Genomic DNA, 17,482 nt, shown 5'->3' with positions numbered 1-17,482 from the left:
ATTTCCCAAAACTGTCTCTCAAACCTTTTTATTCAGGTAAAACACCTGTTAGCTACATGTTAGCACAAAGCACAGATATATAGTATAGACACAACAGTCACTTGTGAAAGTAGGCCCTTTAAGGAGCAGCAGACCTGTCCCATAGTTTTATTCTTAGTTTCTCTAATGTGGAAAGAAAGGAGAAGTTACAGCTGTCAAGGCGACCTGCTTTCTAGTGTTACAAATCACTCTCCCATTCTTATCTTCTTCAATATAAACTTTTTCTTTTTCTTCAGCTAAAAATCTACAGTACACGGTCTACTTTAAATTCATAAGGAAATAGGTGTGCTTTGGCCAAATCTCCCTCCCTAGTTTCCACTGAAAGCTAAGTCCCAACAGAGACTGGGTAAAACTGAAAACTTTCAAATATTGTGAAGATGAAGGTTTAGCAATGTCAATGGCTCTTCTGCCCTAGACTGGTTTTGGGAGATTACTCCATAAAATTCCATAACTTTCTAAGGAATCCAAAGTTCCATGCTTTGGGCAAAACAGTCCCCTGAACTCTGTATTTCTAAACCCAAGACTTACGTGGCTTACCTTCTACCTTCTCTTAGTTATCCCCTCCTGGATGGGGAACACCATTGTCCCAAAAATTTGAAATCCCCTGTCCTCTCAACTACTGAGTAGGACTTTTAAGTCATGGTGTTTTGTTTTGTTTTGTTTCCTGCTTTGAAATCCCTCTCTGAGAATGTGAGGAGGCAGAAGGGCTCATTTTACAAGTGTTGAGGTCTAAGAGGTTTTGAGACCCCTCAAGAACTGGAGTACATGATGGGGTTTTCTGGAATGAATTCGCAGACTCAAACATTGTTTAAGTCAGGATTTATTGTCACACTATACAGTGGTCAGAGGTTCTTAAGGAATTCTGCCATGGTGGGCAGAGCTCCTTAGGGAACTTACAACCTAACAGGAATGATGCAAAAGCTTACATAGGAAAAGTAGCGGATTATGTGGCATGTATGCTAATTAGGAGATAACATACAATGACACCATGGGGATTTCTAAGGGGTGTGGTTCCTAAGGCTGTTATGTCTGTAACAACATAGTTTCAGGAGCTGACGTCTATAGCTTGACCTCTGGATTGTAGGTGGTAACTGTGGGCATCAGTACCTGATAGTTCTGCTGGTACGAGATGGTCCTGTTCATACAAGGGAAATTCTCCTGAGATCAGCTTGCTCTTCTAACAAGGAGAGATAGTTTGCCTCACTGGGCCCACTCATGAGTCACTGCCACAGAGAGGGTCCTTGGGCCAGAGGGATAGTGTTTCTGAGGCCAGGGAGAAATTGGGATCCAAGCACAGGCACCCAAGCACCCCATCACAAGCACCTGTAATATCTGCTCTGGGACTCAGTGTCCTGACTCCCTGGCCTCAGCTCTCCCAGAGCACCCACTTGTCTTCCAGTGAGAGATTGTCCCCTAGGGAAGATTAATAAGATAGAGGCAAAGACCCTAGTAGTGTGCAAATATTTCCAGGTTGGAGGAGAAAGACACATTGGGGTTGGTAAGCCTGGGGTCCAGATTACGGAGAGTGCCTGGTGAGTGAGGGATGTGGGGGAGGGGAATGGTTGGGAGAATCAGGAAGGAGGGAGGGTCTGGGTGTCCTAGTTTGGAAGAAGAGTATAGCAAGGGGAGATCTGGAAGAAGGCCGGGAGAGTCTGCTCAGAAGGAGGAGGGTCTGAGTCCTAGAGCTGAGGGAGGGAGGGAGGTTGTGAGAGAAGGACTTAACAGATGACCAGCCTGGTGGGTGGTGGCCCAGGTGGAATTTGAGGCCTGGGAGGGGCCTAGAGTGGAAGAGGGTCACTGTAGTGGTGAAGGCATTCCACAGGATGGAGGGCAGGGCTTGGAGAGGGGAGGCAGGCAGGTCTGAGGACCTGCTCTAGGAGACACTGGAGGAAAGGGAAGATCCTGGGGTTTCGGCAGGCTGGGGAGGGCGGGGCTCTTGGGACTGGAAGGACCCGCCCAGAGTGGGCTGGCTGGCAGCACAAGTGCTTTGAGCTAGGATCTGGCTGCTTTCTTTCCTTGCAGCTGGGTTTACTCTGCCTTTCCTCCATAGGAGCTGAGATCATTCTGCTTCCTTTAGAGCTGAGATCGCTGTGCCGTCCGGAAGCCAGCTGTGGGCATGGAGGTCCCAGGTAGGTCTGAGCCAGGAAGCAACGAGGCCCTCACCTTCTGGCGGCAGAACTTTCCTTTGCGTCTCTGCCTCCTCATCTGACGTCGTGCTGTGTCTTCCACGCCACCAGGAGCCCTCCTTGTTCCCAAGGCCGGCTTCCCATTGCTGCCTCTTATCCAGGCTCCCCGTCACATCCCAAATGTCCTGGGGTTTCATCCCCAGCTTTATCATTGAGTCACACTTGCCCTGCCTTAAGGCCTCCCCATAGGCACCCAGGAGTACTGCCTTTTTCCTCCCCATCAGGACCCACGTGTCCTGTCTCCCCGCCCCCAGCTCCTGTTCAGAGATTCGGCTGTCTTACCAGCAGCCCTGGCTCCCTATAAGGACCCAGGAGTCCTGTCTCCTTGCCCCCAGGACCTACCTAGGACCCAGGCCCCAAAGCTCCTGCCTGGCCTCCCTTACCTGGACCTGTGGCTCTCCTGCCAGCTCCCCATCAGATCCCAGGCATTGCTTCCCTGTCCCTAGTTCCCCTCCAGGGACCCAGAGAAGCAGCCTCCAAGCCTAAGCTCCAAAGAGGGCCCAGGAGCCCTCCCCCAGCTCCTAGGTAGACCCAGGACACGGTCATTCTTCTTTCCCAGACTCAGCTGCCTCCTGGAACCCTTCTGTCACTGAGATGGCCCCTCTCCTCTCCCCCAGCTTTGGTACAGTGTCCTGCCTCCCAGAGCCTTCCTTACCCTGGCCTCCTGCTTCCCTGGCATGGGACAAAGAAGGAGCTGGAGAGAGAGTGGAGTAGTCTTCCTGTTCAGACCATCTTCATTTCCAAACCTGATCCTCCCTGTGTAGGTTGAAATCTCTGCCCAGGGCCAGAGTCTTTGTAATCCCTGTGGGACCTCACCCTCTGTAAATCCCCTTAGGCCAACCTCCTGCCCTGGGAGCCTTCAGCCGGGTCCCCAGCTCAGTCTGCAGACCACCAAGGCCTGGCCCAAGCAGAAAGCCAGGAGCTAGAAGAGAATGGCCTGGGAACCGGAGATCCCTACCCCAGGTGAGTGCTCTCTGTTCAAAGACTCGACCGAGATGAGCCAACTTGACCATTTCGGTAGACAAAGACGACTGTCCTTGAGGCTGGCAACATCTCACCTATGGACTGTTTCTTTCCAAAAGTAGGCATGAAGTTGAACGCAGGAGTTACAACACTGCCCTGCTCTCTCCTTCTGTGTTTTCAACTGATTCAGTGGCACCGTGGCATCACTCGCACTAATTCCTGCCACCCTCCCCCAAATTACTACCCTCTGTATGTGTTATCCCTCATGACAACTGACTGCCAGGAATGCCCACTTCACTCACTCATCTCTATTCAATAGGGATCATGTCTTTTTGCAGGCCTCGTACACACTCACACACACACGCACACATACACACATACTCACACACACACCTACACACACACTCACACATGTACACACACACACACACACACACACACATACACACACTCACACATACACACCGATACTCATTTAAGATCAATTGAGCCCCAATAAGGGCCAAAAACCTGAATTAATCTTTTCTTCCCGAGTGAACTGAGAATGCCCCTTCCTGTGTCGACAGCTAAAGCTGATCAAGAGCATTCTTCTGTTCGTGACCACTAAGGCGCCTTTCACCCAGACACTACCTTGAATAAGGGGACTTTTCTTACCTTGATATTCTGTGGTGGTAAAGGAAACACAGATATCCTGGATCTGACATTTGACATTCTCCTATCTGATTGTATTTACAACCTATTCAATTAAGAAAATTCCTTCTCATGCTCTGGTTAAATGCATAAATCATGCAAAGGCGTGAAATGTTTTGTTTATGACACATGATACCAGAGCCACCTCTGCCCTCGCTATAACGAGAGATGTCTCTTTTTCCCTTGACTAGAAACAGGCTCATGCCACTTAGTTCAGTCCAGGTTGTGATTGTCACCTCTCAAGAATCCTCTTCATGTTTTCATCTGGATAAGACTTCGTTTCAAGCACTCAGGAAATAAACTAGATCTTTTCTTTTTCTTTACTCTCTCTTTAGTGATCACAGGAAACTCTCCCCCCAATCCCACCCTGAGAATATACAATACCTTCTGGCATCTCACCAATTCTTCATGGAATTTTTCTTATAAAGTATTACTTACTCCTGTTCTGATGAAGGAGTTTCCCATCACCTTCTCTTCTTCTCCTCCAGAGATCCTAATATATCTCTGATAGATCACATAAGTTCTCTGATTCCATAGGGAGAACAATACATATTAACACATGCTCCATTTTGTTCCAGCTGCAATTGTAAAAAGCTTTTGTCAATATTCCATTGAGTTTTTCATGGCTGTGGTTCTAAGTGTTGGCTCTGACACTCCTAAAAGGTGTGACCTTTGGGCAAATCCCCTCTCTGTGCTTCAGTTTCCCCCTGTAAATTGATGGGCATTGGACTCGATGAAGTCTGGAGTCTCAGTCTAAATCCTATGACTTTTGATGGTTTAGGAGCTGGTGACATTCCAAGATGTGGCTGTGGACTTCACCCAGGAGGAGTGGGGCCTCTTGGACCATCCTCAGAAGGAGTTGTACAAGGAGGTCATGCTGGAGAATGCCCAGAACCTGCTCTCCCTGGGTAAGGACACTTCCTCTGGAGCTTTGAATTTGCCATCCAAGGAACTGCCTTCATTCCCTCCCTCATATACAGGGTTTGGAGCATTTATCAATGACTAGAAAGGCCAAAGTGCTGATTTCTTGTGTCCAAGAGACAGGGTCCTCCTGCTGCCTGGTCTCCAGTAAAAGGTCTTTACATCATATGCATGGGAGCTGGGACTTTCCTTTGTTGCCCCTGAAGCTGCCTCTTACTGGTTCTAGGGAGCCTGAGGTCAAAGATCAAACCAGTGTTGAAGAATCTCAGACTTGGAAGTCATCTCTTGGAAGTGTACCTCATCTAACCTCTTCCAGAACCTGAATTTTTTCTGCCAGATTTCTGGAAAGTGCCCAGGCAGCTTTTCCTTGAAGATGGGCAGTGGAGGAAGCTCTTACCTCCCAAAGCGGCCTCTTCCCCCTCGGGTTGGGTCGGATCTTTGGAAAGTTCTTCTTGTCAACAAGCGTAGATTTGTAGCTCACAGCTCCTAGTCTTACCCTCAGAAACCTGGTGTACCAAGTGTGTCCTTGTTCTTCTTTCTAAATCTCCAGAATTCCAGAACAAATGGTGGGAGAGGAAGGGAAGGAAATAAGCCCTTATAGATATCTACTGTGTGCCAGGCACTGCTCTAAGAGCTTTCTTTAAAATTTTTTTTGTGATGTGATCCTCACAACAAGTGTGTGAGTTAGATGATATTATTATCCTCATTTTGTAGTTGAAACTAGGGCAGAGTTTATGGGCCTTGCCTCGGGTACTTACGTAGTAATTGTCTGAGACTGGATTTGAACTCAGGGGTTCCTGAATTCAGGCCCAAGACTCTCTGCACTGTACCACCAGCTGCCTCTTTTTTTAAAAAAATATTTTATTTTGATTTATCAATAATCACTTCCATATGCTTTTGAGTTTAAAAAGTTTCTCCCCCTTCCTCCCCCCCACCCTCCCCAAGACAGCACGCAAGCTGATATAGGCTCTACATACACATTCCTATTAAACATATTTTCACATTAGTCATGTTGTAAGGAAAAATTAGAACCAATAGAAGGAACCATCAGAAAGAGGAAACAAAACTCAACAGAAGAAAAAAAAATAGCAAATAGTCTGCTTTGATCTGTCTTCAAACTCCATAGTTCTTTCTCTGGATGTGGATAGCATTTTCCATCACAAGGCTTTTGGAGATGTCTTAGATCCTTGCATTGCTGAGAAAGGTTAAGTCTATGAAAGTCAGTCATCACACAGCATGGCTGTTACCGTGTACAGCGTTCTCCTGGTTCTGCTCCCTTCACTCAGCATCAGACCATACAAGTCTTTCCAGGTTTTTCTGAAGTCCACCTGCTCATCATTTCTTATAGCATCGTAGTATTCCATTACATTCACATACCACAACTTGTTCAGCCATTCCCCAATTGATGGGCATCCCCTCAATGTCCAGTTCTTTGCCACCACAGAAACAGCTGCTGTAAATGTTTTTTGTACATGTGAGCCCTTTTCCCATTTGTATGATCTCTTTGGGATACAGCCCTAGACGTGGTATTGCTGGGTCAAAGGGACCAGCTGCCTCTTAAATTCTAGATAATGGAATCTATGGAATCAGCCCATGCTTTTATGAAGGAAGTACAGAAAACAGAATGTTCTGATTCCGAATGATCTTCCCTCCCCCACCAAAGCTCCCAACAATCGATGCCATGAAAACAAGCTTTAAGGAGTCCTGGGAACCATCTGGTAGCCCTCCCTACAAGCCCTCTTTTCCTGAAGTGAACTAAAGTGCAGGTGTCTCTCCATCGTCGTCCCTTCCTTATTTCCCATGCCTAGGTGTTCCAGTTCCCAAAGAAAATTTCATCTCCAATTTTGAGCAAAGGGAAGGACCACTGATACTGGTGAGGGAAGACCCAAGACACTCCTCTCCAGGTGAGTTAAATGAAAGCAGGTGTATGAGGGCTGTTATCACAAGAGGTAGCTACATGTCACAGAGAAGGTTATGCTAGCATTGGGGGCAGAAAGACCTGACCTGCCAATCTTTTTCAGGTACTTTTTGCCCAGGGATCCTGGGCAAGTCACTGAACTTCTGAACATCAGTTTACCCATCTGCAAAATGGAAGGGTTGAACTTTATCCCCTTCACTTCCCTTCCAGTGATAAAACTATGATCCTATAAGATCCATTGCTTGGAACTTTGGGTCATGGAGCGCTCCTGAAGATATCCAAAAAGGACTGTCTAATACCAGCTCTCTTCTAGACTCTTTTTAAGTTAACAACCATTCACTGAGGGCCTACTATGTGCCAGTCCCCAGATTATCTATAGAAAGAAAAGGTACATCCCCTGCTCTCAAGGAGCTCACAGACAGTGGGGAGAGACAAGGACAGAGCTATGTAAAACATGCCACATACAGGTTAGATTGGAGCTAGTCAAGGCAGGGAAGGCCCTTAGATTGAGGAAGGTTGGAAAAGCCTCACTGTAGATGGTGGGCTTTGGCTGGGGCTTCAGAGAAGCCAGGATGAGCATTCTAGGCATGAGGGACAGCCAGGGAAAGTCCATGGAGACTGGAGATGGTGTGTCCTGTTCCAGGCATAGAAGGGAGGCCTTTGCTACTGGATTATATGTGGAGGGGGAGTAAGATGAAGGAAGACTGGGAAAGGGAGGAGAATGGCAGATGATTAAGGCCTCTAAGAGCCCAACAAAGGATTTTATATATCATCCTGGTGCTTATATGAGCTTTAGGAAGATGAACTTAACAGCTGGGTAGAGGCTTGACTGATCTAGGGAGACCCTTGAGGCCATGAGACCAAGCAGCAGGCTTGCTTCAATACTACAGGTGTGAGGCAATTGGGGTCTGAACCTAGAAGGTGGCAGTGTTGGGAGAGAAGGGGGTGGGGGGATGTATGTGAGAGATGTTACAAAGGTGGAATCCACAGGACTTTCCAAAAGATTGAAGATGGAGGGGGATGATGGTATGAGTGCGAGAGATGGTGAGCAGTGGGTGACATCCCTTTTATGAGCCTGGACAGTCGGGAGGGTGACCTGGATAGTGTTAGGAAAGTAGGAAGATGGGAGGGTTGGGGAAAAGATAATGAGGTTGGTTTGGGACATGGCAGGAGGAGAACCCAAAGAGAGGAGAATCACCAAAATCTAGAGAGAAGAGAGTATCAAGGAAAGGGGTGTGGTGACAGTGTCAGAAGCTGCAGAGAGGTTAAAAAAAAGGGGTGGGTGGGTGAGGATTTTGATTTAGCAATTAGGAGATCATTGGTAACTTTGGAGAGAGGAGATTTGGTTGAACAGTAAAGTTCAGAGCTAGACTGCAGAGTTTTGTAGAAAGTAAGAGTGAAGGAATTGGAGACCCCAAGTGTAAATGGCCACCTGTAGGTGTTTCACCATGAAACAGAGTGGAGGTGTAGAACACCATCCACTGGGAATGGATGGATCTGATGAGACTTGTTTGAGGACTGGGGAGAAATGGTTTCATTTGTGGTAGTTGGGAAGGAACCAGTAGAAATAGGAAGATTGAAAATTAGTGAGAAAATGGAGATGCTGGAGTAGGTTATGTGATGGAGGAATAGATGGGATGGAATGGGATCATTGGGGCATATTTGTCTAGTCATTCAGGAGGGCCCCCTCATGTGAGACTGGGATAAAGGAAGGAAAAAAGGCATCTGATCTGTGTGAGATGAGGAGGAGGTAAACGTCCAATTGTTTTATTGAACTATGAGGCCAGGTTCTATGGTGAGAGGGCTGGGGGAAGGGAGCAAGCCACATGGGAGGGTTGGGAAGGAATGAAAAGATTTGGAAAAGCTACTGTGTTGAGCGGGATGGGAAGTCAGTTAAGGAGACGTCAAAGGATTGCCTTGCCACAGTTGGGGCCCAGCTGAGATAATGCTCCCTAAATTTATAGTGAATCCAGGCAAGATGAGAGGTAATATAAGGATTGTTTCCATAGAATGGTTGTGATGGTCCACGATGGTTTCAAGATGGCTTGTAATGTGTTCATGGTTTCCAAAGAGCCTGCCATCTGTGCAGAGATGTAACCCTGCTGATGAGATGTGCTTACAAGATAACCTGGGAACTACTCTGGTACAGTGACAGAAAGCAGGTGACCATCAGTCCATGCCTGTGACCATCCAAGGGGAATTGATGTGCACTCAAACCTTTCTGGCTGTTGGGAAACAATTTGATGTCAGGTTGAGAAACTGAAGAAGGGACAGGTTGCACTTAGTCAGAAGTGGTCAGAGTTTGATGTCGTCACTGCCTGAACTTGAAAAACATCATATGCTTGATTCTGACAGTTTGGAGTCGCTGCAGGAAGAAAACTATTACGTTTGAAACGAGCGTGCTTGTTAGCTCCAGAGGAAAATATTTAGATATTTGCATTTATTTTATTTTTATTTAAAAATATTTATAACAAAATTTGGCAATTATTTTCTGCTCAAGGTCCCATTCAATAATTTTTAGGTCAAACCCCTTAGTCCATTATTGTGAAGCCCCAAAGGGTTTATCAGCCACAAAATGGCTAGGGGTACAGTAGGACCAATAGTGAAGCATGCTGTCTACTTCCTGACCAAAGAGTGATAGATTTAAGGTCAAGCATAAGACATAATATTTTTGGACATAGGAAATGGATGGATTTTTTAAAATTATGTTTATTACAAGGATTGTGGCTTTTCTTTTTCTAACGAGGAAGCAGAAGCATTCAAAGATAAAAATTTAAAAATAAAGAGTAGTAGCTGTCCTAAAAAAGTGATGAGCTAGAACCAAATATGGTATACCTCAGGTGATTTAAAAAAATAAAAATACAAAAACCCCCCAAGGTTGGCAATCATAATGTGATCTTAGCCATGAGAATAACAACAAAAAGATAAAAGGGATCACCAGGGAAATTCACTTATTCTTCTAGACATAATAGGCAATGAAATAATATGAATGTTTGGTGTATGTGCTACAAATGGCACATCTAGGGATCTGAATATAATATAAGAACAGTTGGACACAATATTGAAAATTGCTACACAAGAACAGAACTATTTCTTAGCTAAGCATATGAAATTTACAGAATTCTCTGTAAACTGTGATAATGCATCAGACCTGGTCAATAAAGAGAAACCAGAAGAAGCACAACACAATGAAAAGTATAAACAGCTGGCATTTGAAGAAAGGATTGAAAGTGCAACGGAGTCCCTTAGAAAGAGTCTTTCTCCTGGGATAGGGGAGAAGCTGGGCTGGGGGTTGCATGTCTCCCAGGACTGTGGTGTTCTTGCCTCTGAGTGGTCTCCAAAGTTCTGGGGTCCTTGGTGTTTAGGGCTGTTGCTATGGAGACCAGCAGTTACCAGCATACCTGTGGGAGAGGACAAGGGTCTTAGAGAGCCTCAGTCAGATTTCCTGGCCCCTGCAGTATCCTACAGAGCTGGAGGGACACCTCCTGGACCTGCATCATCTTTACCCATGGCTGGGGTCCACCTCCCCCTAACCACTTTTAGGCTGCTTGTCTGTTTATGGAGAGTACTGGACACAATTGGAAGAAAACATTAAATCATGCCATGGCCACTTAGGAGCTGTGTACCTTACCTGAGCCTCAGGTAAAGATCTAAGACTTCTTTATTTAGAGGCTTCCTTACACCAAAAAGATGACATCTACAGGCAATGCAGAGAACCATCATTTTAATCTCTGGGAAACCACCCAAATATGCTGACAGCCCCTGAAGGACCACAATATAGAGATATATGCAGTCATTAAGAAGGAAAATGATCACTAGGAGACTGGGCTGGAACTGATTGCTGCTGGAATCATTTCTAGGTTCTGGTGCTTGGCAGTGATCACCTCCTATTCCAGGGTGAGATAGTGGTCCACTCCCTACAACAATAACTTAGCGATGCCTTCCCAAAGAAACTTTTTCTAACAACTAAGTGCAAAATAGTAGTCATCATTTTTAATAAGCACAGTAACTACAGAATATGACAAGAACTATAGCTTTAAAACATTCAGCTAAATTTGTGTTTCAAAAATGTCCAAATTTTTGCAGTTAATTTTTTGCAATACATTTCTCTGACTATTCATTGGAATTTAACTTGCACTTGTGCAGCAATACCTCTAAAAAAATATTACAGACACGCCAAGTACCCTATTTCCACTGGGCACTTTTTTTTTTTTAAAGCAATTGCCCAGAGTCACACAGCTAGTAAATGTCAAGTGTTTGGTTTGAAGCCAGATGTGAACTCAGGTCCTCCTGACTTCAGGGCCGGTGCTCTATCCACTGCACCACCTAGCTGCCCCTGGGCACTTGTTTAAACTACTGCGTATACTTACACATACTTACAAATATAAACGAGTGAACACACAATAATGAAAGAGTTGTGTAATTTAAGAAAAGTGTGATGGAGAAAGGCCATCTAGTACCATGGACAGAGCATGCCCAGTTACAGTTTTAATCTCAGCTGCAGAGATGTTGCTCAGGTCACTCGACCATTCTGAGCTTCATGGCCTGAATTGTGACTGTAATGAGGATGCTCAGCCTGTCTATGTCTCAGGTTTGTTGTGAGGATCCAATGTTATTGTATGTGAAGCTCTTTGTAAATTAAATCAGTCTGGGGATGTGAACCAATGTCATTTTCAAAGGATTGATTCTGTCAATTTAAGTTTGAAGACTCTTCTCTTTCCCTAGGGAAATAGATTATAAATCAGTTTCCTTTCTATCAGTTCCGGGAAGATTTTATATCTGTGTATGTGTGTATGTCTCCCCATCAATACGTTTTGTTGTTTCCTTCAGATGGAGAGACCAGGCATGAAATGAGGGAGACCACTTCAGAGCTGAGCATTTCTGTGGGAGAATCACAACAGCCAAGATATATGAGTGATGATCACCTCAATTTAAGAGCAGTCTGTGACTCTGATATCAAGATAGAGAAAAAACAAAAGAGTCATTCTGAGTTTGATAAAGATGGAAACAGCTTCAGACAATATTCAGTCCTAATTCACTGTAAGAAAATGACCTCAGGGAATGACTGTTGTCAGGATACTGAATATAGGGAATGCTCTACTGAACAGGTAGACCTTGTTGAGTCTTGTGAGAAGCCTCCTGAAGTGCAAACTTACCAATGTGAGATGGCCTCCAGCTTGAATTCAGACCTAATTAGACATCAGAAGAGTCATAGTGGAAACATGCACTATATCTGTAATGAAGGTGAGAAGGCCTTCAGCCATAATTCAGAGCTCATTGACCAACAGAAAATTGAGAATGCAAAGAAACATTATAGATATAATGAATGTGGTGAAGTCTTTAAGCAACAGTCATCCATTACACTCCATCAGAAATTTCATACTAGTGAAAAGCTACATAACTGTATGCAATGTGGAAAGGCCTTCAGGAGACAGTCATCCCTTATTTCCCATCAGAGAATTCATACTGGAGAGAAACTCCGTGAGTGTCATGAATGGGATAAAGCTTTCAATGAAAAGTCATCCCTTATTGTACATCAGAGAAGCCACGCTGGAAGGAAACCTTATGAATGTAATCAGTGTGGAAAGCCTTTCAAACAGAGCTCTTATCTTTCTGTACATCAGAGAAGTCACACTGGAAAACAACCTTATAAATGTAATCAATGTGGAAACACTTCTAGACACAGCTCCAATCTTACTAATCATCAGAAACTCCACACTGGTGAGAAACCTTATGAATGTGATCAATGTGGAAAGGTTTTCACACAGAGGGCCACTTTTACTAAACATCAGAGGATCCACTCTGGAGAGAAACCTTACAAATGTAGTCAGTGTGGAAAGGCTTTCAGAAAGAGCTGCAATCTTGCTCAGCATAAGAGAATCCACACTGGAGAGAAACCTTATAAATGTGATCAGTGTGGAAAGACTTTCAGCCACAGCTCCAATCTTACTGTACATCAGAGAAGCCACACTGGAGAGAATTGTTATGAATGTAATCAGTGTGGAAAGGTTTTCACACAGAGGGCCACTTTTACTAAACATCAGAGAATCCACACTGGAGAGAAACCTTATGAATGTAAGCAGTGTGGAAAGACTTTCACTAACTCATCTAATCTTGCAGGACATCAGAGAATCCACACTGGAGAGAAACCTTATAAATGTAATCAGTGTGGAAAGAGTTTTAGACACAGCTCCAGTTTTGCTAAACATCAGAGAATCCACACTGGAGAGAAACCTTATAAATGTAGTCAGTGTGGAAAGACTTTCAGGCACAGCTCTAGTCTTATTAATCATAAGAGAATCCACACTGGTGAGAAACCTTATGAATGTAATCAATGTGGAAAAAGTTTCAGAGAGATCTCTGATCTTGCTGAACATCAGAGAATCCACACTGGAGAGAAACCTTATGAATGTAATCAATGTGGAAAGGCTTTCAGACACAGTTCCAGTGCATCTGCACATAAGAGAATCCACACTGGAGAGAAACCTTATAAATGTAATCAATGCGGAAAGGCTTTCAGACTGAGCTCTAGTCTTGCTGCACATCAGAGAATCCACACTGGAGAGAAACCTTATGAATGTCATCAGTGTGGAAAGGTTTTCACACAGAGGGCCAATTTTGCTAAACATCAGAGAATCCACTCTGGTGAGAAACCTTATGAATGTAATCAATGTGGAAAGACTTTTGCAAATAAATCCAATCTTGTTGAACATCAGAAAATTCATACTGGAAAGAAACTTTATAAATGTAATCAATGTGGAAAGAGTTCCAGACAGAGCTCCTGGCTTGCTCAACATAAGGGACTCCACACCAGAGAAAAACCTTATAAATGAAATCAACGTGATAAAACCTATCAGTAACAGTCATCCCTGATTGCTTACGTGAGAATTCATACTAGATATAAATCTTATCACTGTAATGAATGAGAGAAAGCATTCAAATGAGGGATGTGGTAAAACAATTTTGCTGCCTATGACAATTTAGAAAGTTGGTAGGAAAGATCTGTCTCACTTGGGAGAGAGTGGAGTAGGTATCAGAAAATTCATTCTGAGGACAAGCTCGATATAAACTCAATGTGAGAAAACCTTCAGTCAGAGATCATCTCTTTATGTCAGAGAACTCATAGTGGGAGAAACTTTATTACGGTACTAATTGGGGACACGCCTTTTGATGGAAGAGGGAAGACCCTAAACATCAGAATACTCACACTGGAAATAAGGCTCATAAAAGCAGTGATTGTGGGAAAGCCTTGACATGGAGGTCATACCTGACTATACATTGGAGAAATTATGCTGGAGATAAAACTTATGAATCAATTAATAAGTAAACCTTTTGCTTGAGCACAGATGTAGACATTCCAAATTTCACACTGTGCATAAAGTCCTATAAATGTAATGAATTTTTCTCTGAAAGGCTATTGTTTTTTCAGTACATCCCCATAATATTCCATAAATATTCCATATTTATATACTGTAACTTCATCAGGCTTCCCCATTTTAATACTTACTTGTTTCCTATTCTTTGTTGACACAATTTTGATATAAATGTTTTCGTAAAAAACAAAAAATAAATAAATGTTTTGGTAACTATTTGACATTTATTTCTGTAATGATTTCTTTTGGCTGGAAGTTGGCACAGCAGATAAAGTACTACTTCTGGTGCCATAAGACCTGAGTTTAAATTCAGTCTCTGACATTTACTAGATGTATGACTGTAAGCAAATCATTTTACCTATTCCTGCCTCATTTTTCCCATCTGTAGAATGTATATACAAAGGAGTGGAGCCAAGATGGCACAGGAAAGACAGAAACTCACCTGATCTCTTCCAAATTCCCTTCCAAACAACTTTAAAATAATGCTTCAAAGCAAAATCTCAAGTGGCACCACCAACAAAAGGATGTGGTGAAACAATTTGCCAGCCCACCATGGGTCAAATGGGAATTCATGTACAAAAATTCACTGAAGAAAATAATTCCTTAAAAATTAAAATTGGGGAAGTGAAAGCTAATGACTCCATGGGACATCAAGAAACAAGAAAACAAAGTCCAAAGAATGAAAAACTGGAAGAAAATGTGAGATATCTTGATGGAAAAACAACTGAACTAGAAAATAAGAAGAGGTAATTTAAGAATTATTGGAGTACCTGAAAGTTAAGATTTTTTAAAAAGGCCTGGATAGCATCTTTCAAGAAATTATCAAGGAAAACTGCCCTGATATCTTAGATCCAGAGTATAAAATAGAAATTGAGAGAACTCATCAATACTCTCCTGAAAGAAATCCCCAAATGAAAACTTACAAGAATATTATAGCCAAATTCCAGAGCTCCCAGGTCAAGAAAAAAAATACTGCAAGCAGTCAGAAACAATTCAAATATTATGAGACCACAGTGAGGATCACACAAGATTTAACTGCATCTAAGTTAAGGATCAGAGGACTTGGAACATGATATTCCCGACAGCAAAGGAGCTAGGTTTACAATCAAGAACCACCTTCTCAGCCAAACTGAGTATGATCCTTTGGGGTGGGGGGTGGGGGAATGGACATTCAATGAAATGGAGGACTTCAAAGCATTTCTGATAAATAGACCAGAGCCCAATTAAAAAAAAATTACTTTCAAATGGGAGACTCTAGAGAAGCATAAAAAGGTAAACAGGAAAGAGAACTCACAAGGGATCCAATAAAGTTAATCTGTTTGCATTCCTACATGGGAAGGTAATAGTTGTAACTCCTAAGGACTTTATCATTATTAGGGCAATTAGAAGGAGTATGCATAGACAGGGGGCATGGCATTAAGTTAACTATGATGGGATGATATCTAGAAAAAATAAAATTAAGAGGTTAGAGAGTTGCACTGGGATAGGGGAGAGGTAAAATGGGGTAAATTAGCTCACATAAAAGGGCTGCATGAAATTAAAAAGGGTTTATGCAAACCAAAACAATGAAGCCAAAATTAGAAGAAAATTAGGAAACGAAGAAAAAAATTTAGTGAACTTTCTCAGATGAAGGTCTCAGAGAACTGTGAGAACTGAGCCAAATTTATATATTCCCCAACTGATAAATGGTCAAAGGATATGAACAGGACCTTCTATACATTCCTGCCCAATGGACAACATGGGACAACTCCACCCCTAGGCTGAACCTCTAGGACAGGGGTTGGGAAACTGAAGCCTTGAGGCCACATGTGGCCTTCTAGGTCCTTGGGTGTGACCTTTTGACTGAAGCCAAGTTTCACAGAACAAGTCCTTTTATTAAGGGAATTTGTTCTGTGAAATTTGGATTCAGTCAAAAGGCCACAACTAGAGGACCTAGAGGGTCACATGTGGCCTTGAGGCTACAGGTTTCCCATCCCTGACCTTGGCTTTTCGAAATTAAGGTCTTTCCCTGGCCTCAGTTTGTCTGAGGCAACACCTATTCAATGACTAGTCTAGGTAAAAATTGAGACAAAAAAGGATCTAATTTCCCATCATAAAAATATCAATCTGGGAGATGAATGTTCACAAAGTTTCTGGTCCCAACAGAAAACAATTGCTATTTACACTCGTTCTGTGCCATCAAAACTCGATTGCCTCACCAAAAAGGAAAAAAAAAAGGTGGTCTGTGGATTCTTTCAATGGACACTTTCAATTGACAAAAGTGCTGGGAAGTTTTCTTTTATTATTTCTTGTATTGTGGTGTTCAGATTTTTTGACTTGTTAAATTTGTCTGGGAGACCTATAATCTTTAAATTGTTTCTTTTTGCCTTGTCTTCTAGATCAATATGTCCATATGGAAATCATTTTTCCTTTTAATGTCATTGCTTTTTTGCTTCTCTTCTAGAGCAGCACTTCTTAAACTGTGGGGTTTTGGCTCAGTTCTCTACATGTGTGAGAAATGAGACCTTTATCTGAGAAAGTTTACTAAAATAAACATTTTTTCTTCATTTCCTAATTTTCTTCTAACTTTGGCTGCATTGTTTTGGTTTGTATAAACCCTTTCTAGTTTCGTGTAATCAAAATTACCCATTTTATCTCCTATCAACATTTACCTTTTGTTTGGTCATGGGCTTTTTCTCTACCCAGAGATTGGACAGGTAGTTTCTTCCAGGCTACACTAATTTGCTTATGATTATCACTGTTTATCTAAGTTACACACCCTCTTTGAACTTATCATGGTATATGATACAAGATGTTGGTAAATGCCTATTTCTGCCAGACTACTTTCCAGTGTTAAACCAAGCTCTCCTCGCCTTTAAGGTGGCAGCTGCCAAATCTTACTCTGGCTCCTTGGTATGGAAACTTTCTTTTTAGGTACTTACAGTTTTTTTTCTTTGACCTGGAAGTCCTGGTTTCTCCATGAAAATTCTGGGAGTTTTCTTCTTTCAGAAAGTGACCAGTGGATTCTTTCTATTTTCACTTTTTCATCCGGTTCTAAGAGTTCTGGGCAATTTTCATTTATAATTTCTTGAAATATGATATCCAGGATTTTTTTTGCCATGGTTTTTAGATGGTCTAAAAATTATTAATTTATCTCTCTTTAATTTGTTTTCCAGGTCAGTTGCTTTCAATTTTATATTTCTCACATTTTTTTTTTTACATTTTATAATTTTGTTTTACTATTTCTTATTGACTCACTGGGTTATTTGTTTGTGTTTGGTTCATTCTAATTTCCAGGGCATTCAGTTCTTGTGTTAGGATTTCCACTACAGATTCTCAGCTGTCAATATTTTTTGCCATTCTTTTCTCCTTAGCTATTCCACTTTGTCTCTCATTTTATTTCTTCCAGGTAT

The 17,482-nt window shown here is 42.7% G+C and overlaps 1 protein-coding gene across 1 annotated transcript; it reads left to right on the top strand.

The window, feature by feature from the left end:
• Positions 1–1,993: 1,993 nt before the first annotated feature.
• Positions 1,994–16,644, top strand: LOC110197900 (uncharacterized). Its single transcript, XM_020971948.2, has 5 exons — positions 1,994–2,168; positions 3,061–3,188; positions 4,660–4,786; positions 6,608–6,703; positions 11,548–16,644. Exons 1-5 carry the CDS (start codon positions 2,156–2,158, stop codon positions 13,548–13,550), a joined length of 2,367 nt encoding a protein of 788 aa, XP_020827607.1. The 5' UTR covers positions 1,994–2,155; the 3' UTR covers positions 13,551–16,644.
• Positions 16,645–17,482: the final 838 nt, after the last annotated feature.

The sequence above is a fragment of the Phascolarctos cinereus genome, unplaced genomic scaffold (genome assembly GCF_003287225.1).
Source record: "Phascolarctos cinereus isolate Bilbo 61053 unplaced genomic scaffold, phaCin_HiC Scaffold_726;HRSCAF=1367, whole genome shotgun sequence".
Classification (NCBI taxonomy): Eukaryota; Metazoa; Chordata; class Mammalia; order Diprotodontia; family Phascolarctidae; genus Phascolarctos; species Phascolarctos cinereus.
Note: the sequence above shows the minus strand (reverse complement) of the source record. Positions and strands in the feature narration are given on the sequence as shown.

Coding starts and splice junctions, on each gene's coding strand:
- LOC110197900 (XM_020971948.2), top strand. Junction 3,189..4,659: donor ACCGGAGATCCCTACCCCAG/GTGAGTGCTCTC, acceptor TTGATGGTTTAG/GAGCTGGTGACATTCCAAGA. Junction 6,704..11,547: donor CCCAAGACACTCCTCTCCAG/GTGAGTTAAATG, acceptor TGTTTCCTTCAG/ATGGAGAGACCAGGCATGAA.